At 38.3% G+C, this 27,405-nt stretch overlaps 1 protein-coding gene across 3 annotated transcripts in view; it reads left to right on the top strand.

The window, feature by feature from the left end:
- Positions 1-27,405, top strand: part of DCBLD1 (discoidin, CUB and LCCL domain containing 1) — a 65,450-nt gene that overhangs the window by 24,811 nt on the left and 13,234 nt on the right. For all 3 annotated transcript variants that reach the window (XM_079149014.1, XM_079149013.1, XM_079149015.1), the window contains 7 exons: positions 9,591-9,725; positions 11,397-11,448; positions 14,540-14,612; positions 19,038-19,171; positions 24,041-24,081; positions 24,992-25,099; positions 26,786-26,873. In XM_079149014.1, the coding sequence (XP_079005140.1) occupies positions 9,591-9,725; positions 11,397-11,448; positions 14,540-14,612; positions 19,038-19,171; positions 24,041-24,081; positions 24,992-25,099; positions 26,786-26,873 (631 nt within the window). The remainder of the gene's footprint in view (positions 1-9,590; positions 9,726-11,396; positions 11,449-14,539; positions 14,613-19,037; positions 19,172-24,040; positions 24,082-24,991; positions 25,100-26,785; positions 26,874-27,405) is intronic.

Genomic DNA, 27,405 nt, shown 5'->3' with positions numbered 1-27,405 from the left:
TTCCTTGGTCTGTTTTTATCTTTTCTATGGTTTAAAGAGTGCTGACCTGTTATTTTATAGATTATCTGTCAATTTGGGTTGGTTTGATGTGCCCTTATGATTAAATTCAGATGATAAATTCTTGGCTAACATAATATTATAACAATTTCCAATTTCCATTAGAAATTATGAGGTCATAGATCCCCACCCCACAAAATGAGAACTAAATCTGCATTAAATTTTCTTGTTTCCCTTTTCACTGTCTTCTCAGGTGGGCTCTTTTCGTACATTCAAACTTGCATCGATTTTAGGTTACATCAAGCTCAAATATCTTCCTGGTTGGTTCTTTGTTCTTCAAATAGATCATTATAAAATGAGCCTTCAACAGGACTCATATATAAGGTGATGCTTTCTTTTTGGAAGATAATTTTGGGAAACAAGCTCATCTTCTATTTGGACATGTAAGATAACAGAAACTTGATTAAGGTAGCAAATCTGTTCTAGGACTGAATACAGTTACTTTTAAACATTGAGTTTGAAGTTTCAAACAAGTAGTCTGTTAAGTAACAGCTCTTTAAATTTGAAATTGTGGTGTAGGACATTTAAGAATGCTGCTTTGGTACTGATTCTCACACCATCCCTCCCCCCACCATTTATATTCACAATGTGAAATAGGTTGTTTACATGAAACATTAAAATATCTTGAAGAAAATAGGTGCTGACTCAGGCACTGTGTCACAAGACATACCCAAATTTTAAATATAAAATATCTAAGGTTACTTTACCGAAGAGAGGAGAATGAATTCATACGGGAGACTTTTTTTTTTTGGGGGGGGGGTGTTGATAACAGGGGTGTTCAACAACTGAACCACATCCCCAGTCCTTTTTATATTTTATTGGGAGGCAGGGTCTCACCAAATTTCTTGGGGCCTCACTAAATTGCTGAGGCTGGCTTTGAACTTGCGATCCTCCTGTCTCAGCTTCCCAAGCTGCTGTGTACTACCATGCCCAGCGGGTGATCTTTATTCTTAACTTTAAAACTTCACTTGTCTTCTGTCTAAGTTCCATCTCCAGTCTTGCTGACCTAGGGACCTAAGGATTTGAATTCACTTAGAGTTCTTTCTTTGGGGGCCCCAGAGGAAACTATCATTACCATTTCTGTGGTCTTTCAAGAGATTGACTCTATTCCCTGCAAATTCACCTTCTCTCCATGGATGGAGGTTGGGGTTGTTCCTTGACACCCTGAAATCCTGCTGGAGAGGTCTTAGCAGGAACCAGATATTGGCCAGTTTTCATAGGCCCTTAGGACCTTCAAAGGACCTAAGAGACTTCTGGACTTCCCTACGTGGATCACTACAGATCAATAAAACCAGGCTGGCCTTGCGCTTGGATTGAGTTTTTGTGTCTGTCTAAATTTTTACACTTCTCACCGCATATTTTTTAATTGCTTGACTTTGAGCAAATTACTTAACCTTTCTGTGTCTCCATTTCCTCTTCTTTGAAATGAGCAAATTATAGTGTCTGCCACTTATGGCTGATTGAGGTATATATGTGTAGATTTAAAGAATGATGTCTGGTGCAGAATAAGCACTCAGTAATTGTTAGCCATCATCAGCTCTGTACTGCTCCCCCACCCTCCTTCTCCCAGTAGTCTTGCACACTGTTATTCTCTATCTAAGATGCTGGTTTTAGTCAGCTTTTTTGATGCTGTGACTAAAAGACCAAACCAGAACAACTGTAGAGGAGGAAAGTTTTATTTGAGAGCTCACAGTTTCAGAGGTCTCAGTCCACAGACAGCAGGCTCCATTCCTCAGGGCTTGAGGTGAGGCAGAACATCATGGCGAAAGAGTGCAGCAGAGGGAAACAGCTTACATTATGAACAGGAAGCAGAGAGAGAGACTCCACTGGCCAAATACAGAATATATACCTAAAAGTCACACACACCCATATCCCACCTCCTCCAGCCACACCCTACCACTTCAATTACCACTCAGTTAATCCCTATCAGGGGATTAATTCACTGATTGGGTTAAAGCTCTTGCAATTCAATCATTTCTCCTCTGAACCTTCTTGCATTGTCTCACATGTGAGCTATTGAGGGACACCTCACATCCAAACCATAACAATGCTCCTTGGTCCTTCTCAGTACCCTGCACTCTTCTTCCACCAAGCAAAACCTGAACGGCAACAGCACACCCTACTTTACTTCTGGTATGTTTCAGTGGCCTTAGAGTTTGCTCAAATATTTCATGCCAGTGACAGGTGTTTCCTGAGCCAGAACTAGCTCTGTGTATAGATTTTCTTCGTCTAGCTTTGTGAAATGAGCAAAGAACACCTATTCCTTAAGACTACAGTATAGTAAGTCTGGCTTTTTAAGTTATTTTCACTGATACTACCCAGGTCACATCTTTGTATCTACAGGTTGAGTTTCCCTAATCCAAAGATCTGATATTCAGAATGCTCCAAAATCTAAAACTTGTTGAGCACTGACACGACACTCAAAAAGTTTTGGATTTTGGAGCACATGGAATTTCAAAGCATTTTGGCTTTGGATTTTTAATTAAGGATGCTCAACTGGTAAAATCTTGGCAAATATTCCAAAATCCAAAAACTTGAGAATCTGAAACACTTCTGGACCAGAGCATTTCAGATAAGGGATACTAAACCTGTATTTCTTTATGAAAAATCCTCCTAATTTCCTCCTCTCCTCTTACCAGTTTCTCCATTCCATCTAAGATTATCTTGTTAAATATTATGGTAATAATTCCTTATTTCAAAAATTGTCAATTGTGTTCCTCTGTCTAAAGAAACTTTCTAGCATGACATCAAGCCTCTTCTTTCTCTCTTCTCCATCCTCCTATCCAGCCTCATCTCTGAAACCAGTAACTCCTTGCCTCTTCTTAAGTACATCCTACAGTTTCCTGCCCTGGTACTTTTTCACATTTGTTGATGTTTTTGCTTTCATAAGTTCTTTTTCTTCCTTCTCCTGCTTTTCTTGCTCCTTTCTAAAACACACACACACACACACACACTCTAAGTTCCAAAATCCAGGGCTCATTCACACAAGCATAAAGGGTTCATTTTAAACTTATTTAGAAAATAACTTATATATCTATACCTCCTGAATTGCTGAAACTTCTTGAATGTCTGGCAATTTCAGTCACTATCTTCTGTGCCAATAACCTTTTCTACACTTTCAGCAGAGTACCAATTTCCGGTTAATTATTTTGGGTTCTCTACCAGATATGGGGTTGCTTGAGCCAGGCAGTACCTTTTGTTCATCCTTTTATTATCCCCTAGTGCTTAGAGTAGCCCTGCAATTGTAGATGCTCAATCAACATCAAATTGTACATAATCTGATTTTTGGCACACATAATATAAAAGTCTGGATTTTTAGAAAAGATGAACTTATTCATACTGTAGGAAGATTTACAGTAAGATTTCTCTATCTATAAATATTTCTTCTGCATTGAAAGACCTGCTATCCATAAAATTTTAGGTCTACACTTGTTATATGAAAAAGACCTTGAAATAGTGTAGAAGGTGCATGTGCAGCACACTATGCTCAGTACCTTGAGCTCCTAACCCATTGCACCTCACAGTAGCCCTGTGAGATGGGTCCCGTTACTAACCACTGTACATAAGGAAACTGAAGCTTAAAGAGGTCAAGCAATATGCTTAGATCACTTAGCAAGATTTAGGATTCAAGTGCTCATTTGACTCCAAAAATTCCACACTTAAGCACCCCACCATCTGATCCATTGGTTTCTGCTTTAGAAGACCCCAGTTACAGTTCTAGTTTATCACTTGCTGGAAGAAATGGAAACTTCTCCAGGCCTTTCCACAGGTGTATTTCTGAGAAATCACTCATAGAGTACTGATACAAGCTTAAAACTTAAAAAAAAAAAAAAAAATGCTTTTTAATCAAAATACTTAGAGGAAGCAGATTGGCCAGGGAGAAGAGGAACAGCTTTACCACAGGATTCTACTTGTAGTTACATTAATCATCTTCTGCTAAATGATTTGCACTATAGGAAAATCAGGAAGTGCAAGAATTGTTCTCTTGCATTTCCTGTACTTTCACCTCCAACCTCAATTTTTTAACCATCGTCAGTGACTTATAAATACAACAATGTGAAGTCAACTGCTAATATTCACACTAGAAAAAAAGAGAAATGGGGAAAGTAGGAGTAATAGTAGGAGTTTTGACCCATAATCACAAGATTTCTCTGTTCATTTTTTAGAGTTAGCATATCTGACATACTGTAATAAGATCTAATCGTTATGTTTCTTGATTTTTAAAAAAAAGTCCAAAGAGAGAAAAGCAATAGATCAGAGGCCTCTATTTTATAAGTAGTTTATGTCTCTCAGACATATCATGGAGTAGAATTATGAGTTTTAAAGATAAAACAGAAAACTTCAAAGAAATCCAACATATTAAAGGTCATATCAACTAGAATGTTTCCCTCTAAATATTTCATTAACATGACCATAGGTCTCCAGGAGAAAAAGCTATTGGTCTCCTCCTTTTCCTTTCTCCCAAATACTTCCCAAGACAAACTGTGTCAGTAACTGCCATCTTTTTTGGGAAAGCAACAAATTCCAGTGCTAAGGCACTATTGACCCGAGTCCCTGAACCCCAAGGAAAGTTGCACCTTTGTCTAGGAACCCGCCTGTTCATTTGTCATCTGTCACTGATTTTTGTCTGGGAACCAGAGACCAAAACTCTCTAGGGATACCACTTACATTGTTACGTGACTATGGTTTTAATGGCACAGTCCAGGAATATCCCTTTTTAATGATAATTTCACTCCTTTTCAAAGAAAATGGCCCTGAAAATTCTGTAATTTTGTACAATGACTCTACCACAATTAGCAAGCAAGGACAAACCCTGCTATTGGACTGCATTGAAAAAACAAATGGAAAATGGATACCAATCTCATGTGTTTGCCACTTCAGCATTTCTGGAAGTTGTTTTATCAGCATGCTTCTAAGCACAAAGCCAGGCCAAGCCTGGAGCCACTTTTCTGGCAGCTGACAGTATGCCATGGAGCTGCCTCTGCCAGTGACTCTCCCAGGGAGGGCCACTGAGATCCACCAGACACGTTCTTATCTATCATGAGAAAATACACGTGTACTTCAGAAAAAGAGTTGTAAGACTGACCAGGGGTTTCAGGAGGCTGTTTTGTTCTTGTTCCTTTTAATTTATGACAACACTCTCAGGAGTTAGGTGTTTTACTTAGCGTTTCTGTTTCTTATCTCTGACAGTGTGGTTATGGAGGTAGCGAGGTTTCTTTGTCTTTTTCTAATGATATGCATAGTGCTTTAAAAAACATATCCCTTTCACAGATAAAATAATAATGTAGTTTATCAATTTCAAGATCAAAACCACAAGGTACCTGAAATGAATGACCTGGAGCAGTTTTTAATCAAACTCTCATGGCTTCCTAATGCCTAGAGACCAGGGAAGACAGTCCATGGAAAATGGAGAAATACTATAAATTGCTTCACAGATTATCAGAGAATCAAGAGGATTCTGGGCTTGGCTTGGAGCAGGCAATTTATTCTTCCTTGTAGGACAGCTCTCTTTTATTCATGGATGGAAAGATAAAGGGTTTTCTTCTCAGCTGCTAAGGGAACAGTAACCCCAAACAGGGGATGTGCTGAGAGGAACTGGGCTACTGGGCTAAAAGAAGGCAGCTCCTAGGGTTCCTGGCCCTTTATTCCTTTTGTCCAAGGAATAAGTCCATTGTCTACTAGGTCTTGGTCTCACGTCTGGTGCCAAATGTCACAAAATGGATGCATTTGGTATCACTGGCCATTCTTCCCACAATCCAGGGCTGCCAGTTGCATTCCACAAAAGGTAAAAAGTATTCTGTCCTGATTTTTCTGCCTACCTAATGAATTGCTTGCCCCAGTCAGATGGGAATTTGTGACGGCAAAGAAAGATGGAACCTATCTCATGATAAAGGTAGAGGTGAGGGAAGGAGGGAAGTTAGATGACAAGTCCCAGTGCAGTGTGGCACTGCTGGTTGTAAAGCAAACTTCCCTGGAAAGTCCAAGTCCTCTTTTTATGGAGAAGCTAGAGTTCATGCTCACTTTGAATTGAGACAGGTTTGCAAATCCAGTAACAATGCTTGGGCCAGAAAACATAACCATGGTCAAAATTAGAAAACACTGAGCTTTTCATTTGGATTTCCAACAAAATTTGTCCTTGTAAATGTTTAAATGAAGGTGTAGACCCTTCTTAAAAGTCAAGATGGAGCATAACAGTGAAGAGACCTGTTTCACTTAGCAGTGGAAATGGATTCTGAGAAATGCCCTGTTGGGCTATTTTGTCATTGTGCGAACATCAGTCTATTGGTATGCAACCTAGACGGGACAGCTCAATCACTTGATATGGTCCTCGATGCAACCAAGGATGCAATAAGCATGAGATGTGTGAGGCTGCTGCTGGTGTCACGTGGCTTACTCTTTAGCAGTAAACCTTTTTTATGTGTAAATAGAAGGAATACACTCCAAAATAATGATAAAAATGTCCTAAATGCATAAGCCAGTACTATAATCATTTAATAGTACCAAGCATATGTACTGCACATGGTTGTATGTTCTGTACTTTTATACAATTAGCAGCATAGGAAGTTAATTTATAGCAGTATCACCACAAACATGTAACACGTGGTGCTGACACAACAATGCCCACAATGTCACTAGGCAATAGGATTTCCAGCTCTATTACTATTTTTATGGGCCCACCAAAAATATGCATAGTCTGCCATTGACTGGAATATTGTTATGCAGTAGGTGACTTTACATCATTTGGGCAGGGGGTGGGTTGGAGAAAGGCTTTCATAAGAAAAGATGCCATCTGCTATCTGAGGACATGACTTAGGACAGACCAGGGCCTTTCAGTGGTCCCCGTGAATTATTTTTCTCTCTCACTGACAGTCACATTTCTCTACTTTCATCTCTTTTCTCTCTTTTAACGCTAGGAACGTAGTTACTGACATCTAGTCTGTAAGGAGTCTGCGTCTGTCAAGCCTCCAGACGCGACAATTTGGATGTTTTGCTCTAGGCCACCCTGCATCCAGGACCCCACTCCTATTCCCACCCCAAGCTCACCCCCTCCTGCTGTTGTGATGGTGGCAGTTGTGAGGGGACCATGAAAATGACTCCTAATCATGACATTTACACAGAGAGGGTGCATCCACTCCCTCTAGGATTCAGTTACATTTTTGCAGCACATTAATGTGAGAGGGCTTGGTGTCTGGGGCCTAAGCATAATTAAAGGAGGTTGTGTTTACCTTTTCTTTCTTTGAACTTCTTCCAGAAATATTTACATGCCCGTCATAACTTTGGGGGGATGAAACCAAATTAGAGTTTTACTATATTACTGTATTTACTGTATTTCTGGGTCTAGGGAATCATATATATACTGCACAACTTAGTGTGATAACATACACTTATCTATCTGTGTAAAATGGATACAATTTTGCACCCTTTCCTTTCAACTTTTCTATAAAAAATCTAATAAAACAAAAACAAAAACAAAACAAAACAAAAAACCCCAAAAGCACACATTCCCATTGATAATCAAGTCAAGCACAGCAATACAATTCACTTGAATCTTATAAAAATGCTTATCATACTACCTCACTATGTAAAAATAGATTTACTCTATATTGTCTATCTACAATATTTATGAGCAATGTCAAAATGTAAAAAAATGTATATTATTCATTACACTTTTTTTTTTTTTTTTTGCTTCTCTACAGTTCTCTTCTTGACATTTCTATGGTGCTTTTGTCTTTTTTTGTTTGTGTGTGTGTTTGTTTGTTTGTTTTTGATATCAGGGATTGAACCCAAGGGCACTGAACCACTGAGCCACATACCCAGCCCTTTTTATTTATTTATTTATTTTATCTTGAGACAGGGTCTCACTAGGTTGCTAACAGCCTCACTAAGTTGCTGAGGCTGGCTTGGAACCCTGATCCCCCTGCCTCAGTCTCCCAAATCACTGGGATTACAGGTGTGCACCACCACGCCTGGCTTTCCATGGTATTTTAAGGTGACACAATTTAAAATATTTTATGTATCCTTTTATTAAGGTTTGGCTTTCATGTACTGTTGTAAATAGAAGAACAGTTGAATGAATTCAATCCAAATGATATTTGACAAATTGTACCTGCCAGGTACTGTCTTTTGAGGTTAAACAGATGGATATAAAAGTTCCATGAAATGCAGTCTAAAGAGAAAATAGTCATTATTTGTTTGTTCATTTTTAATTTATTCACTTATTTATTTAATAAGCATTTATATAGATCTCAGTATGTGCTAGGTATACTATTTTAAGTAATTTGCAATAGTCTTTAATTATATGTGATGAAGTTTCTAAAGAGGGAAATGGTAATTTTTTATTTGGAATTAACTATGACTCAATAATAAGAAACAGCAGAGATACAGGACATGTGGGTAAGCGCCCAGCACACTTATTCTGTCACATCTTCAGAATGCAAACCCTGGACAGGATAGGAGAGAGATAATATCCTTCATAACTGGAGAACAACACTTAGTTGGTTCATGATCTCCTAAATATTAAATAGTTCAGTTCCTCTGTTGGTCCTGGTTCGTGCAACCCAGTTTTATTCACACTGAGTGCGAATGGTCTTTTTTCTTCCATTCTTTCTCTTTCATTAATCTGATCATTGTGCTTGTTTGCTGTTGACCATTTCCATATTGTTTTGAGAGAAGTTGATGAAGAATACCTCTCTTCCAAATTTGCATGCTAATCTCTATTGCATAGAGATTATTTTACCTACCTGACTTTCAAGGTGACAACCTGCAAGCTAAACTTCTACTTTAATAGTCTTAAGAAGGGTTTTGTTGTTGTTGTTTGTTTTTTTTTTTAAACTCCAAATGTAATTTTGCCCTTTGAACATTCATCGAAATTCCTATTACTTTTCAAGCAGTTTTTTAATACTGTGGTATTACAAAAGCTTTTAGAAATTTTTCTGTTTTTTATAAACCTATTGTACCTATCAAAATACATTATGTGCTTTAAGCAGAAATTACTGTAATAGAGACAAACGCGAACATTGCAGATGAGTAAGATTTTCCAAAGCATTGGGCAGTCTTCATTCTGGAACCTTAAAATTTGTGAGTTTCTTTAAGTAAATTTAGCACAACCCTAAAATATCTTTCTTGTGGCGATATTTTCTTTGTTACCTAATGCATTTGTAAGGTCCCCCCCCCCCCCCCCAAATCAAAACCTCAGATGGTTCATGATTAACTAACTACAGCCTATTGCTTGTCAAAAGTAAGCCTCTGGGCTGGGAAGATAGCTCAGTTGGTAGAGTGCTTGGTTTGATCCCCAATACCGTCCAAAAAAAAAGAGTAAACAACTTCACCCCCTTGGCTTAGTAGTCCAATCAAGTTCACAACTCAGTCACAAATTATCAATTTCCAGGTCAAGCAAAATTCCAGATGGGTAAGGATTAGAATCTCATGTATGTGTTATGTGGTAAGTTTGACCCTTAAGGGAAGAAATACCATAAACAAAATTTTCAGCTGGTGTAAATTTTGAAATGTGCCACAAGTATGCTTTGTTTTAGGTCCATATTGTGGAAGAATGACTGTTCCCAGAGAATTCTTGCTGAATACAAGCGAAGTAACTGTCCGCTTTGAGAGTGGATCCCACATTTCTGGTCGGGGTTTTTTGCTGACCTATGCCAGCAGCGACCATCCAGGTACATAGCTGAAGAATCGACACAAATCTGTAAATGCTAAGACTTTCTGTCACTACTTATCACCTTCTCTGGACAGAATTGTAATCTCAGGCACAAAATTAAGATGTGAGGGAAAAGAGAAAAACTGTCTTCACAAGTAAAGGTACTTAGATCCGAATGGAATCATTATGTCATAAATGGACCCGTTGAACTGGTGCCCAATCCCTATCCTCAACGTACCCTAGTGTACCAGCATAGGAGACACACATAGTGTAAGCAGGATACAGAAGGCACTGTCACACGGTGCCCTGACCCTGGAGCCGAACCTTGAGTGGAAGAGAAGGGAAGGGAAACACAAAGTGAAGAGAGGGAAAAAATGTGCCCTCCTGTCCTGGCTTCTTGAACTCTAGAGTAATTACCATGCAGCCCACTCCACACCCACCCAGGGTCTCAGAGGTGCCCCAAAGTCAGTTCTGTCTGGCAGAAATACTCTGGGAAAGAGATGAACTATTCATTTCCTTTGAAGGCAACCAGATCTGAGGGGCCAGGTGGCCAGTGTTCACTGTATGTTGCTCCCTAAGATTCTTGAAAAGGTTTATGAAAGGAAAAACTATTATAGCAAGAGTAGACTATTTTGGGAACTGAAATAAGTTTATCTGAATTTGTTGAGATCCATAGTATCTCTTGGTATGATGGTGCACACCTCTAGTACCAGCTACTTAGGAGCCTGAGGCAGAAGAACAAGTTCAAGGCTAGCCTGGGCAACTTAATGAGACCCTTCACATAATAAAAAGGTCTCTTCACATAATAAAAAGGTCTGGGGCCCGGTGCGGTGGTGCATGCCTATAATCCCAGTGGCTCAGGAGGCTGAGGTAGCAGGATAGCGAGTTCAAAGCCAGCCTCAGCAACTTAGCAAAGTAGCAAAGCACTTAGCAACTCAGCAAGACCCTATCTCTAAATAAAATATAAAAAAGGGCTGGGGATGTGACTAAGTGTTTAAGTACCCCTGGGTTCAATCTTCAGTACCAAAAAAAAAAAAAAAAAAAAAAAGATCTGGAGACATAGAGTGTCCCTGGGTTCATTTCCTTGTACCAGAAAGAAAAAAAACAAAACAAAACAAGATTTAATGTCCCAATTGCTGAATATTAGTTCAGTTATATAAATAACTCTAGAAAGCATACTGTTTTTAAGTGCTTGGCCCTAAATGACCCTAAATGATCAAAACTGATGTGCTATTGGCATTCTGGGTAAACACCTGCTTTTGTGTCACCAGAGGCCACTGTCTAAATTGTTGATAAAATGGAAAACTGTATGGACCATAATGGGCTTTTGAAATCCTTTTCCTCCTGTCAGGGGAGTTATGCACAGGATCTACATAGGTATGTAGTGGATAATAGCTAACTGGTGTTGGATTTTCTGTTGAAAACAGATTCTGTTATAGTTCAGTAGATGATAAAACTGAAAAACCTTCCTTGGTGATAAAAAAAAGAAATGAAAGGAACTGATTGAATACTACAGACAATGTTTCAGTTTTTTTTTTTTTTTAATTTTTAAAAGAAAAATCCAGATAACTAGAAAATGAATAAATGCTTTTAAAAGTTGTCTTTTTTTATTTAAAAAATAAATCTTTAAAACATGAATGCTTTAATTTCCACTCAGTCTACTAACTGCAGTTATCTTTCTTTATGACAGATTTAATCACATGTTTGGAACGAGGTAACCACTATTTGAAGACAGAATACAGGTAAATATAAGTGTCCCCACTGCACTTCAGCCACGTTGCTAGGCATTTTGTTTTTCTTAATATGAAATCAGATAAAGTACCCTATTTGTACTTAACCATTCGTATTTTAATTAATGGGGAGTATTTTAAATGATGTTTTACACAGCAGTGGGTCAGCAAATGTTTTTTGTCAAAGGCCAGATCATAAATATTTTAGAATCCATCGGATGGATTCATGCAGTATCTGTTGCTGTCGTAGTGAAAACACAAACATACTTAATATGTAAACAAACAAGCATGGCTATGTTCCAGTAAAACTTTACCAAAACAAGAAGCGGGCTGAATTTAAGCCAAAGCTGTAACTTGCTTATCCCCGAGTTCCACTGTGTTACCAATGAGCCATAATTGAGTCTTGAGTATATTTTTTTACTGACCAGTATTTGGGAGTGACTTTCATAATTCTCTCATAGGTGGGTGTTGGTAAGTAGGGCTTTATTTGGTTTATCCCACTTAAAAAAGGAAGAAAGAAGAAGAAGAAAAAGAGAAAAAACCTACTGAGAATAAGGAGTTAAAAATTGTCATCCCCGCTTTACTTTAACTGGAAAATCTACTTAATCTCTTTGATACACATTTCCTCCTCTATAGTGTTAAATGGTCTGGAACAGAATTTCCAAGCTTAGCACTGTTGATGCTTCAGGTTGAGTACTGAGGTGTGGGGCTGTCCCCTGCCTTGTTTCACCCCTGGCTTCTCCCCTCTACATGCCCACGGCGATATCCAAGATTGTCTCCAAACAATGTTCAATGTCTTTTGTGGACAAAAGCATCCCCAGCTGAGAACCACGTGTCTAGAGATCACTGCCAATAAAAACTGTAGTACTTTAGAGTGTTTCCTGAGTGGCACCCCCTGCACTTAGCACATGAATAACTCATGTGAATGTTCCAACAAGGTGTGTTCTGGTTTATTCTGAAAATGAGGCAGAGAGCCATTAAGTAACTTGCCTATGGCCACATTCCTACTAAGTGCATCCCAGGGGAGAGAGTTTAACAGCCTGTGGTTATAATATCTCAGACATTTTGACATTCTGAATGTGATTATTTTATGTACAGAATCAACTCCAGTATTAGCTAATATTGTCTAGTAGAGGAAAGGAAAAAGTAGAAATGAGTAATAGTTGAATGTTTCCTTGTGGTCTTGTTGTCTGTCCCACATGCACATATGCTAGCTTCTCTAAGGCTTTGCCAGCCATGCCTGTGGTAGGGCCTCTGGGCATCAGAGGTCATTTTCTGTCCTAAAGAAAGGAAAAATACTCAAGCCCACAGGGTGGCAAGAGGTGCCAGTTGGTCTAAGCTGTAGCCCAGCCATTTTGTAGTTTTAAGATAAGGTGTGGCAGCTAGCGTGGATCCACACCTATCATCCATAATTCTGAAATAATGGAAAACTTTGAAATCCTTTGTTACTCATTTGGTGGCAATAATCTCACTAATGTGACCTTAATTCAGTTGACAGCAGAATTGGATTAGATTAACATAAGTTATTTAGTCTTTATGTATTTTACTTAAAGCTGCTCTTCATGTGTTTGAAATAGAGCTATTACTGTTTTAATTAACGTGTACAGACTCCACAGGGGTCTCACATTATATGTATCATTGGCACCTTTTAACTTTCCTGATATCCAAAACATTTTAAATGCTGACATGATGGGAACTGACTCTAACAAATCATGAACCTATAGTAAGATTCCTCATTATTTTTGTTTGTTAATTCCTTGATTACTGCTTTAATACCAGTACTCCAAAGGTCACTGGGAAAGAATCATGAAGCATTTATTTGGATAGTTGTAATAATTAGTTGTCATTACAGTACATTTGCTGAATCAGCAAGGGGAAACAGAAAGGAAATGCAATAAAAACAGCTGTTATTTTGGAATCTGGGCTGACATACTCTAAACAAACCAAGTAAACACTGCTAACTGGCATTTATAGAAACAAGGGCATATGCCAGTCATCTTCAGAGCTATCAGTGTTCTCATAAGACTTTGCTTCCTTTTTTAAAAATTCATAAATGTAAATCACTCCCTCATATCCTGTTGATATGTTAATTCTTGAAGCAACTAAAGATGAAACTGAAAACAGGAAGGAGTATATGCAATATTAGGATCACACAGCTAGCTAGGAGGTATCATAGCCTGGTCACCCTGTCCCTAGCACTAAGACTCTTAGCCATACTACATTTCATAAATGTGCTTCCAGAAGGTTCTTGAAAGATGACTGTTAAATAAACCGAAACCTAATTTTAAACATATATAGATGAGAACTGCCCTGTAGAGTAACCAGTAGTGACTTGTAGCTGCCAAGCACTTGAACTGGGGCAAGTTCAAATTGAGACGTGCTGCAGGTATAAAATAAATCCCAGATACCCAGATACTGGAGACTAAGTGTAAAAAAATAAAAAAGAAGAAAGAGAGTAAAATATCTTTATTGATAATAATTTTATTACATGTAAGAATGAATAAATTGGGATATATTATTAATTGTGTCTTTTACTTTTTTAATGTGGCTACTAAAATATTTAAATTTGTTTATGTAGCTTCTATTCTGTTTCTATCAGAAAGTGCCAGCACAAAGAATGAAGATATTATAGTAAATGTAATATAGAAAGTGAAAATTCCTTACAATTTTACTCTCAGAGAGAATTCAGGAGCATTCTTTTTTACCTTATTTTTATCCATAAAAAATAAATTGTCAATCATTTTAAGTATTTGTTGTTATAAAAATGAGATACCACTATATAGATGAAAATTTTCTTTTACCTTAAAAATACTTCTTAGACATCTTAGAGTCAAATGCTTTAGGGTAGCTCATTGTTTAATAGAGTTTATGGTCAGTACTTTATGTAAAGTAAATAATTATTGTGTAAAACTTGCTTTTAGATTAACATTTTATATCAATTTGTTTTCACAAGTCAGGTCTGTGATTTGTCATTAAAGCAAGATTTCCCCTTCTATTGTATAGGAGAAAGTACTTTTAAATTTAAGTATAGTGTAATACTTCTTTTGTTTTGATGTAATTTAAATATAAATTCTTTTTTTTTTTTTTTTTTTTTTTTTCCCAGCAAATTCTGCCCAGCTGGTTGTAGAGACATAGCAGGAGACATTTCTGGGAACATAATAGATGGCTATAGAGATGTAAGTAATTGAGGGTAATGGCAGAGCTAATTAAAAGGAATATTGGTTGTTTTGTCTTGATTCATTACAAAGTGAAATAAGACATAACACGCTACACAGGTGCATGGTTCTCTCTTTTCTGAGACTAAATGAAATGAAATAATAAGTATAAAAACCAAGGTTATCTATGCATGCATTCATTCCTATTTCTAGCATTTCCAGTTATTGCCAATTGTAAGTGAAATGAAAACAAAAAATTTTTCAAAACCTAAGAGATGCTTTACTCATATTTTATTACTGTAACAAATAACTGAGATAAATCTACTTAAAAAGAAGACAGGTTTATGTTAGCTCAGTTTTGGAGGTTTCTGTTCAGTTTCTTTTGGGCCTGTGGTGAGGGAATGCATCATGGGCGAGTATGTGGTAAGCAAGCTGCTCACCTAATGGCAGCCAGGAAGCAAACAGAGATAGGAAAGAGGAGGGTCCCACAGTTCTGTTTGTGGGGCACACTCCAAGTGATTTAACTTCTTCTCACTAAGCCCACCTTTTAAAGTTTATACCACACCCCAGTAGTGCCATGGGCTGGGGATCCATCCTTTAATACATGATCCTTTGGAGGATATTCCAGATCCAAACTATAGCATCCATCTACTTTTTAAAAGAGGACATATATTTGTTCCTTTTATTATTATTTATTTATTTAATATTTCAATCGGTTTCTATAATGGAGCAAAGGACATGAATATTCACATCACAGAATAGTGATATTGTATCTTGGCCCAGTAAAACCATCTGCCCTTCTCTTGTAGATTACTCCCCTCCCTCCCTGCAGTCCCGGTTTTTATGCCTCCTGAATAGTCTTTCCCTTAGTAGCTGTAAGCCTGCTGCTTTTAAGTGGAACACATTGCTTAATTAATTCATCACAGTAAAGCTCCTTTCTCAAAAACCATCAAGAAGTAATATAAAGTCCATATAGTGTGTTTCTAGTATAGTGGAAAAGAAGAGAAACTGGGCCTCATGTACATACCCATGAAAAGTCACGGGGAAATATAGTATAATGTGAGTGATTATCTCTGGGTGAGGATGATATGATTTTCTTATTTTTCAAATTTTCTGACATTTCTATAATAATGTATATTTCTTTCATAAAAACATTGATATAATAATTATGAAGTTATCAATATAATTATTTTATAAGTATAATTATTAAATATAAATTATGTAGACATGTGTATGTGTAATTTATGTGTATGTGTATGTATACACATTTTTTTCCAGTGCTGGGAATCCAGCCCTGGAATATATTTCATAATTTACCATCATTTCAACAATATTTTGAAGCATGTGCTTTATTCTACCTTACCGTTTTTGGTTCATGCTTTTTAAACACAACCTAAAATGTTTACTGTTATATTCAATTCTTTTTAATGCATTGTCAATACTTTTTTTTTTTTTTTGGTACCAGAGATTGAATCCAGGGTTGCTTAACCACTGAGCCACACCCCCAGCTCATTTTAATTCTTATTGTGAGACGGGACCGCACTAAGTTGCTGAGGCTGGCTTTGAACTTGTGATCCTTCTGCCTCATCCTCCCAAGTTGCTGGAATTACAAGCATGTGCCACAGCATCCAGCCATTGGCAATACTTTTTAAAACAAGTTGGTTTTTCCTAAGGGAAGCCTTAAGAAAATGCTTCAATTCTGGTGTGATTTGACAATTGCTTTACTCTTACCTCATGCTAATCTGTTTGACCATCTTTTGTGGCTTAGTGAGCTTTGGAAATGTTTAGCATAGATGATAGGGTCCATCTGCAACTGCAGGTGTTCTCCCTTTTCTGAGGAATTATTACACTTAAATTACTTCATTTGAGTTAATAAATGTTGTTCAAAATAAATCACTAATTAGCACAGGCCAATCATTTGGCTCTCTTATATTTACTTTTGAGAGTTAGACTTAAAATATAGCTAGACAACGATAGTATAAATTGTACCTCTACTCAAAAGGGAATTTTTTAAAAATAAGATTCAATGAAGATGAATTTTTTAAATTGATCCCCAAAAGTTACACTGAAATAAACATCAATTTTGTTTAAGTTGGATGGGCAAGGGGATGATTTTTATTTTTTTTTATTTTATTCTATTCTATTCTATTATTTTATATTTTATTTATTTTTGGTAGTACTTGGTATCAAACCTAGGGCTTCATATATGCTAGACAAACACCATACCATTGACCTATAAGTTCCCAGCCCTGTGAATTTTTTTAAAGGAAATAATCATGGAAAAGGCTGGTAATTTTACAAGGAGATGACAGGCAGACCTGGTGGCTATTCTCTTGGAGATGTATCCTTTGCCCTACATTAAATATTAGGGGGAAAATATAAATTGCAATTAGATAAATTCCATAAGAAGGGCATATACCTTTGGATTCCTTCAGTAGCGGATACTGTAGGAAATGAGACTATCTGCCAGCCAAAGATGATGGTAGGTCCTGTTGTTTATTGACCTGTGAACGTGTGCTCTTGTAACCAAGGAGGCTCTGGACTGTCCAAGTCCAGTGAGAGCTCTGCATAGGGCAGGGCTCTTGGGATGAAGGCCCCCGCATTCTGAGGCAGAATTCTGAGGAAGACATGATCCTAGGGATGGTAGAACTAGTTGTTCAACAGTCTGGTGGTCTGGTTTGCTTTTCATTCTAGGCTTTAGAGAAGCAGACCTGTGTGGACCCTACAAAATCACATTGGGTACCCTTTAGAATCATAGGGCGAAAACCTTCAGAATAGACACCAGATAAGATCTAATCTTTTTCGTTGTCCAGATGAGTTGGGAAGCCAGGTCAAGAGCATAGAATTGACTTTGATTTATCTAGGGGGGTTAGAGTCAGGATCAGGATGACAAGGTCAGTTGCTTAATTTGAATTCAGCACTTTAATTTTATTTTGTTTTGCTTTTTTACAACTGGCTTCTCCATTTCATATCCCAAGAATCTAAGCCAGTGATTGGATAGCTTTTTAATGAAAGCAAATTCAGAAAAAAATTAAAATGCAATCTGCGTTTTTAGTAAAGAACATTATCTTTTTCCCTTTTTCTAGTTTTAACACCTCTTCTCCCCACCCCACCCCACCCCCAATTCAGGAAGGTAGGTGGTATCTGCCTCTGGGTCTCGGCATTCTCATATTTCTTATCTCTTATGAAGTTTTCCCTCCTTTTAACTTTGATAGCAGTTGGTGGAAAACAGACTTTCTCTGAAAACATAGTCTAATTTGGAAAAAAATGAAGTCTCTAAATTGAAGATCACAAAAGTTCTCAACTTTATTAAAATTACCATACTTTAACAAAATGTAATTTGTCTCATTGGTCTGCTTATATTGTAACTTAAGTCTAGGGCAAAGTTTCTGTTATAAGAAAGGAAAACAGCACTCCTTGACACAGAGGAACTCCTAAGGCCAGTTAATGAGATTTACAATTTCATGAGCAGCATTCTGTCTCTGGGCATCAGCTATCAGGGAGAAAGTGGAACATAGCTGAAGTTTATTTAGAAAATGATCCTCTTGGTGCTTCAATCCTGGGCTTGTCTGCCATGTTGCCTTCCCACATAGGTCTGTGTTCAGCCTGGGCACCCCACAGGAAAGTTCTAGACATTGCTGAAGACCCATTTCCCAACAGACCCAATTCCAAATCCCATCACTGTGTGTCAGTCAGAGCCAGTGAGTTGTTTCCTGCTTCATTTGCCAAAACATCCTGCAGCCTGCTGACGCCTCCCCCTAAGGCAGGCAGGGCTGGGCAGGCACCTGCTGGCTGACTTTCTCTGAAGGCTTTCAGAAAATCAAATGAGGCTGTGAACTGTAATTTGCTCATCATTGCTCTAAGACTCACATTGAATTTTCTGTTCCCTTTTGTGTTTTTTTGGCTGTTGTTACCATTATAGTTTTGAAACCTTGCCGAATCTCTAAATTATTAAATGAGACTCTGATATGGAGAGTTGACCTTCTCAAAAAACACCTAGTACATGTTTCTGGCAAACCAGGTCTACCTAAGGTCCATTATCTTTTTATACATAACAAGTCACCTCAAAACTTAGTGACTTGAAATAACCACCATTTATTTACTGACATGTTTGCGAGTGAGCACTTTGGGTAGATCATTCTTTAGTTCCCTTAGCATTGGAATTGCTCATGTGGCACATCAACTGGAGCTCCAGAGACCAAAGGTGACTTCACTCACATGTGTCAGTTGACAGGCCCACATTATTTGCAGCAGAACAAAACAAGCCCCAGGGGCCAGTTCAGAGTGCATGTGGGAACTGATGGCATAAGGCCATGGTCACCAGAATACATTATTTTTTGGGGGAGCCACTATTGTAAATTACCACACAATAAAAATGGAAAACTCCAATCAAATCTTAAGTGTGTTCTTCAGTAAGCTCTGAAAGATGATTCTGCTGTGTTTCAGACCTCTTTATTGTGTAAAGCCGCTATCCATGCAGGAATAATTGCAGATGAACTGGGCGGCCGGATCAGTGTGCTTCTGCGCAAAGGGATAAGCCGCTATGAAGGAATCCTGGCCAATGGTGTGCTCTCAAGGATGTAAGTACTTTACTTTTTGTTCTAAAAGGAAGGTAGTCCTGGGGCCATAATGAATCAGCTCAGAGCTTTGAAAAGACAACAGGGATGTGATACCAAGCATTTGCCAGCTGGGAAAAATAAGTGTGATTGCTTAAGCAGCATTTATGGTCTCTGTGTGGAAGATAAATGTAGCAATAAAAAAGCCCACTCTTAGGCTGACATGTAAATTAAAATGGCCTACAACCGAAGCCCCAGAGCAGAGGAATATTTCTACTCTCAGTTGCTTTAGTAGGAGAGAATAGAGGCTTATTTCTTTTTGGTTTTATAGTTTCAGTAAGTTACTAGTTACCTATGATTTTACTTAAGATACTAAAGGGGACAGGGAACTGAAATAAACCCTTATAGAACCACTGAGCTTCCTAGATGTTTCCTAGAGATAGTCTTTTAATGATGAGTAGTGGTGAAGAAGAGGAAGTTTAAAAATAAACAAATAAAAGATGACTTTTGTTAATGGTTGTTAGAATCTTGACTTGGTATTATCTTCTTGTTTCACTTCATAAGGAAACAGTATTATAATTTCTTTAAACATTTTAACCTAAGCGTTCCATCCTTTGAGATTTCCTGGGAGCCCAGAAGATAGAAAACAAGAACTGTGTAGACCTGACTATAGGCTTGTTTCGTGCTGCAGATATCCACACATACAAACAGGCAGCTTGGAATGGTGCAGAAGGAGGTTCTCCTAGGACAGACAACTAGTGAGGGAGCCCCTGGATTTCTTTCATTTCCTCACTTTCCATGTGCTCTTGGAAATGTCTTCCTGTACTTCAGCTCTGTCTTTTTTGGACAGGTTTCTACATGGTTTTAGTCCCAATGATAAGGCATAAGACAGAGATTATAGACATTCTAGAATCCAAAAATGGGAAAAAGTAAGTCAGGATCCTACCTTGTCTTCCTGAAAGTCACCAGGCTGTGTAAAGATCTCCAACCCCACTGTCTGGCCCTACTGGTAAAAATCACATTATGGGTGGTGACTAGTTTCCCAAGTTAGTTAGCATTGAATGTGGTGGTGTCATTTTGAAAATGTTATGCAATTTTTCTCTTCTCCCTTCGACTTTTTTACTTAAATGTATTATAGTGTAGCAATGACATGAGTCAAATAGTGATCCTGACCACAGTGATAATGTTTTTATAATAAAACATATTCTACATTCCAAAAAGAAACATAATTAAGTCACAAATAAATTTTGGGACTAAGACCCATTTCAAGATTGGGGGATTGGCCCAGGCTTGTAAGGAGAGGGGTTTGGAAGTTGGTTGGTTGGTCACTGTCATGAGGAGGGTGAGCTTTGAGTTTGATGTGACAGGAACAAGGTCTAAGGGGGATACCCTGGTGGAGTCAAGGCCTGAGGAGGGATGCCAGAAAGGATTTATGGTGTCCTCATGCCCCTGGCCAGCAGGTGACTGGTGGCTGTCTGAGGAGAAAAGGCAGAACTCTGACTGGCAATTCCCATTCTGGGGTAGGAGTGGGCATAACTGGTAAGGGTGATCCAATCTGATTCAGCAGCTCCGTTGGTATGATCCACAAAGGCTGTCATGCAATAAGGACAGGGTGTGTGTTACACACTGGACATGCAAGGTTACCTCACCACGTGGGTGTTTTCTACCTACGTGACTTCCTATTAACTTTCCTCTTCTGGATAGGATTTCTAGTTAGGAGAGCCCACAAAGTCTTCTTTTCATACTATCTGAATAGTCAAAGATAAATTAGTCTTTAAATTTGCACTAAAGTTGAAAATATAACAGCTTAGTAATAGGATGCCTTTAGAAAATTAAAATCCTTATTCAAAGAAATAAAATCACACACACACACATCCACATATACCTACACATATTTTTTCACATATGTATTTGCTCAAACTTTTGGAACATTGACATTTGGATCCTGATTTCTAGTAAAAGTGATTGCTCATGCCCTATGAGTCTTTTAATGTCCACTTGACCATGACTTCTGAAGATTTCTCTCTTTTTTGGTCTTTTGATGGTTTCTTCTATTGACAAGAGTATGCTATTTCAGGAAGATATAAGGCTCTGGGCTAGATCTGTCGGGTACTGCTGTCTCCAAATAGGAATGAAGACTTGGTGTTTGGATTCAAATATCTTGCCTATGTTTGTATACATTGAGATGCTTCTTTTGTAAAAATAAATAAAATAACATAGTAAAGTTTAACTCATACTACTTGGATTTTATTTTATGTTTGAAGAAAAGTTACTAAAATTATTGGATAAAAGTAGACTTTAGTCTTCAATTACTTCTGCATCAATTGGACTTAATACATGTAGTTAACTTTTATGTAATTTGAAAATAAATGTCCCTGCCAAAAAAAGAAAACCCACACAAATTTAAACCATTAAAGAACTGGAAAAAGGTTCGCTCTATATTGCATATAGGTATTTAAAGTAATGATCTGATTTTTGTTTTGGTGGGAGTTGATAGCCCAAAATTTTATCGAGGTCTCTTCTTCCTCCTAGTTCTGTGACTTATGCTCTGAGCGATGAGTAAACTGTATGTTAATATAGTCACTTCCACTCACTTAGACTCCCAAATCTTCAGGGAACAGTTGTTTTTATCTGTGTTGTTTTGCTGTTGGGAAGCCACTGTACACGCGGTCATTGAACTTCTGTTCCCACACATGATTGTTTGGCGTTCAGGAAAAAACAGAGAAGGAAGCACTGCAGCTGAGGAAGAAGGAGTCCCTTAAGTAAATATCCAGGGTTCTTCTGGGATTCATCCCGGGTCAGGCCACTTCCTTGACCTGAGGAGACCAGAATGGAATCAGGAAGAAGGACTGACCTCATACAGAGGATGAGGGCTCCGGCCATCCGCAGGGAAAGCCTTTCTTTGTGTTTCCATCAAATTATTCTGGGAGTCTTCTCATTCCTGTAATCTGATTGCATTCATTCACCGCAGTGTGCCAGTGCCTCAGAACCACCCTGACTCCCCAGGGCCATTTTCTTTTTTCAAAGAGAAGGCTTAGTTACCTATAGCATTCTCTAAGTGGTCACATTTAGCTACTTCCATAGAGCAAAAAGAAAAAAGATATTCCAGCAAGATCCGGAGGAAAGCCTGACAGACCTGCTAGGCGCCTGCTGTCTCTTTCTCGAGGTCAATGCCAAAGATATCCTTCTATGCGTTGGCATTCTCTTTGGTCATCCAAAAGTAAAAATAAACATTTTACTCTTTCATTGCAGTGGGAGAGAGCATAGGCTTTCATGGTCACAGCAGTATGATTCAGCTTACTTGGGCCAAATTTCAACTGTAACACTCAGTACAGGAACATTAGAGAAAATGGGAAAATCAGAGAAAAGAGAGACCCGCAATAAACCTTAAATTTGTTTGCAACCATGTGCACCTTCTTTTAAGTGTGTTGAGAGCTGGGTCCTGGTCCCAGCATTGTTGCTAACGGTGAATATAGGCAGGTCCATAACGCATATAGTCTAAGTTTTCTCACAGGAGAGATGATTGGCACCTGCATTATATTCAGTACGAGATTATAATAGAACCTTTATGCAGAAGTCCAGGATTTGTGGAGGCTCTGCCTAAGAGTAGATTAAGAATGTGAAGGACTTGTTACCTGACACTTCTCAAGAGAGCCTTTGATGGAAGGCTCTTACATTCTTGAACAGATTATTTTTGGATTCTCTGTGGGTTTCATGTTTTGGTTTGTTCTTTCTCTCTCTCTCTCTCTTTCTCTCTCTCTTCCCCCACCCTCCATTATTCCCATAAAGTATATAATTCAGAGTTAAGCAGAATAGTAAGCAATATTCTCAGACTGTGAAATAATTGAACACAGCAGTGTGGTACATTACTTTTTAGGTTTACATCCAGTATCTAGTATAGTAACTACTACACACAAAGGTAACACTGAGGATTCCAGAATTTCCATTCATTCTGTGTAGTTTTCACATCACTAACTTGCTGAGGTTTTTTTTGTTTTTTGCTTTTTTAAGGTAGAGATGATCTTAGGCCTTAGCATCTCTTCACTGAAGGAGACAACCATAGAACAAGGCTGATTTGGTATGTGGTGATAGAAGCTGGAGAGCTACAGGGGCCAAAAGGCCAGAGGATGGGTGCCAGGAGTGCAGGAGGCGTGTCTGGCAGCTGTGAGGGCCCAATTCCAGTCAGGTCACTGAGATGTCATGAATTCTCTCCAGCCATATGCCTGTTTGTGCAGAAGCAGGACATAGTTCATGGCTTGGTGCTAGTTGCCAGAGTAGATAGGAGTGTGGCTGTGGAGAGAGAGACAGGGCTGAGTCCATCGCCAGAGCAGTACTCCTTAGGGAAACAGTAGGGCAGTCTGTGGAGAGGGCAGCTGTACATGCCCTGCTCATTGTTGTAAAAATGACTGGGCTTCTTCACTTCTCTCCATGGTCCTTAATTGTTGACAATGAGTAGGAAGATTTAGGTGACTGCTGAAGCGAAGGGAGATTTCAGGGCAGTAATCCTTTCTGTCTGTGTCACCGTGTATTAATTAGTTGGGATTTAGGGTTGTTTTTGAGACTGTATTTCTGTACATTCCTTCCCTATTAGGAAAGCCATTTGTTAATGTGACGTGAGGAAAACAGCACAGGGTTTTGATTCAAAAGCAACGTCTGAGTCTGGGCCTTCGTCACCTGCATGAATTTTTGAAAGTTGCTCAGCTTCCGTGGGCCTGAGTTTCCCGATCTGTAAAATGCTGATGGTGAAGATAACAGCAGTGGCCCTGCAGGGGTGCAGAGGTGGCCGTGGCAGCACTCGTGGGAAGGCTCTGTGAGCCCTGGGACTTGGCACTGTATTAGTCATTCAGAACTAGCGAAGCAACTCACTCCTCATGTCTGTCTTTATTGTTTCAGTGGTTCCCTGTCAGAAAAGCGATTTCTGTTTACCTCCACTGGTAAGGATCATGGTTTCCTTAAGAATTTGATCATTTAAAATTCTCCAGTGATAGTTTATTCCTACAAACCCCACAGAGATCATATAGTTTAAAGAATTTTCTTTTTTCCACAGGTCACATAGCACCAAATTTTCAGTGACTTAAAAATATGCAAGACAGTAAGTCCCCTTAGCATTAAACAGAAAAAGGTTTTTCTTCATAAGCTAACATCTATCAAATTTCTGCCAAAAGAAGGAAGAGCAAAATGACATTTATTTTTAAGATAAATTCCTTTATGTTCAATTTTGGGGGGTTGGTATGGGGAATTGAACTCAGGGGCACTCAGCCACTGAACCACATCCCAGCCCTATTTTGTATTTTATTTATAGACAGGGTCTCACTGAGTTGCTTAGCACCTCACTTTTGCTGAGGCTGTCTTTGAACTTGGGATCCTCCTGTCTCAGCCTCCTAATCCACTGGGATTACAGGCATGCACCACGGGGTCCAGCCTCCCGTTATGTTCAATTTTAAGAAAAGAAGCTTTAAAATATTATAATTCAATCTGTGGTTATCTTGAATAAGGCAGTTGAACATGAGTATATAAACTTTTTAGTTCATCCATCATAATATATAATCCACATAAATATTCTCCCTCAGCATAAAATAAATTATTTTAAGGAAAACCCTATGAATGCGTCTGCTCAGAAAGAGGAGTCTGGCCTTTATTTGCTACTTCCACATCGTCTGCCACATGTCCAAGAATAGTTAAGGTCCTATGACACTACAGTGTGTTGAAATCAGGGTCGATTTAGGTTAGAAAAGAAAATCTATGATGGTAGGTCTCAGGGCGAGTCAGTGAGTTAGATTCTGGTCATGGCCTTTCACACATCATTGTTACTAATGTGGTTTCTCTAACACCCTTCTTTCCCAGAGAATGACTCACTGGTGTGGCACAAAACAAGTCCAAACACGGGCATTTCAACAGAGAGCAACGACAAGACAATCACAAAGCTCATCCCCTCAGAAGACATGCCCACAGGTAGAGAAGCTATAGTTTCATGGTTTCATAAGGAGTGTTGTAACTAGTACCCCACAGGATTCAGCATAATAGCTTCAACCGAATTACTTTTGCTATCATATAAATGCTGGAGAAGATGGTCCAGTGGTATTTGCACATATGTAAAATGATACCTGTTTACAACTATTTGATGCAATATTGGGAGCAGAAAAGATTAGAAACAAACTTGTATGTCCTTTAAACAGTAGGGTCATATTTTATGGAAAAATAAAATAATAGCAAATCTGTGCAATGGAATACTCTGCAGCCATAAAAAAGAATGTGTTAGTAATACGGGAAGTTCTCAGATATACTGGCGGCTTACAAGTTATGTGACAATCTATATGGTCATTTGTATAAAAAGGGGGAATAAAGAATGAATACATATATTCATTCCCATGTGTTTAGAGGAATATCAAGAAACACAATTTGGGCTCTTGTGGAGGTGGAACAGAGAGGGAGAGGAACTATATTTCATACCCTATACCTTCTCATACTTTTTGAATTTTGAACATGTAATTGTATATTCAGGTAATGTACATTAAAAGTGCCTTTTTCCCCCCAGAATATAATTTACATATTGACATTAGAAAATTTGAAATGATTAGAAAAGTATAAATAAGAAGCTAGCAGTGAACCATAAACAAGCATCTATAGATGATTACCATTATATGCAGTCAACTGTATTTATATTTTTCACTCTAAGACAAAAGTGGTAGCATACCATACATTCTGTTCTATTTCATATGTTTTTCATTTAACATATCATGAGCATTTTCTAATGTTCTTAAGTAATTGAAAAACAAGAATTAATAAGTTTGTGGTATTTTTTCAATGGATATGCCATTCTTTAGTTAACTATTCCCCTACTGTTGGATATTTAAATTGTTACATTTTCCCCAAATTTTCACTCTTATAAATGGCACTGCTGTTATTTATGTCAATTTTGTTTTTCCTAAGTTCCTTTTCTCCTCTTTATGAACTAGATATTTCCACTCCTGATGATCTCTGTATTTTCTCCCCAGGAATCACAAGGGAAAGGTGAAGAGCTAGTATTTCTCCTTTATAGTGCTCAGTTCCCACAAGCTTGGGTCCTGCTTCAGTGGCCGCTAACATGGTCTCCTTTTTTACACGGTGTTTGGTGCAGCAGAGTGGAAATGTCACGTCAAGTCATCAGGCTGCACTTCCTCTCAGTCCAAAGCTCTAACGAGTACCCCAGGCTCCCCAGTCTGTTCCCGTTCTGGTCCAAACCTGCTCACCGTCTGGGGAAACTGGATGCCAGGGCCAAGCTAGGAGTTTCATATTGAATAAGACCCTTGACCTCTCTAAATAGCTCCTGGCTAGTGGGCCCGCTTGAAACCGTCCCCTTCAATTCTGATATTTAGAATCTAATATGGATCAAGCAACAAGCTCAGATTACATGTTGATCCCTGAGGAACATTGGTCGCTGCCTTAGGAGTGGAGGAAAGATGCATTTTATTTCCCCAAACCTTAACCAGGACCTTGAACCCCTCCTTTTGCTCTCCAGTATCAGTAGATGCCTAGTGTGTATTCATTCTCCCCATACGTTAGACAGTTGAAGACCTCTAAGGCTGTGTTTGGTTTTAGATCCTGAACTTTGCTTACTGGTCCTTTATGTTGTAACATGGTGGCTTTCCCCTTCTCTAGGAATAAACATTATAACTGTGGTTATTCCATTGGTGCTCCTTGTCGCCCTTTTGCTGGCTGGAATGGGAATCTTTGCTGCCTTCAGAAAGTATGTGACTTTACGTTTTTAAATTTCTTCTCTAATTACATAGATAATTATAAACCCCAAATGTTTACTTTTCAGATATTCATATATAGAAAAGCAGCATGACTGCTTTCAAGATAAAATGATGATCTGTATTTTAAAAATAAACTGGATAGAAGTAAAAATTCTGATGTCTTATAAAAAGCAGTTTCTGAGAACAGGTGGGAGGTCCTCTCTCCCACCTGTATGGTAGGAAGAGTTATTAGAACGGAAAGCAGGAGGCCCATGTTCTAGTCCCACCCCGGACTCCCCAAACCCCTATTTTCTCATGTATAAAATAAAGGAGTTTACTCCATATTTATTATAACATATTTCAGGAGTTGGATTTTTTAAATGAAAGTCATTCTGAAGTCTTTTTACATTTTAAACAACTTCAGAATGTATAAATGTGTATATTAGTGTAAATAGAATGAAGAATTTTACTAATGTGAGCAAGGGTGTAAAATTTCTGGTTTTTAACCTTCAGAAAGATATTTGTGAGTCTTAATGTGTTTGA

This window comes from Sciurus vulgaris, assembly GCF_902686455.1.
Source record: "Sciurus vulgaris genome assembly, chromosome: 7".
NCBI classification, from domain to species: Eukaryota; Metazoa; Chordata; class Mammalia; order Rodentia; family Sciuridae; genus Sciurus; species Sciurus vulgaris.
Note: the sequence above shows the minus strand (reverse complement) of the source record. Positions and strands in the feature narration are given on the sequence as shown.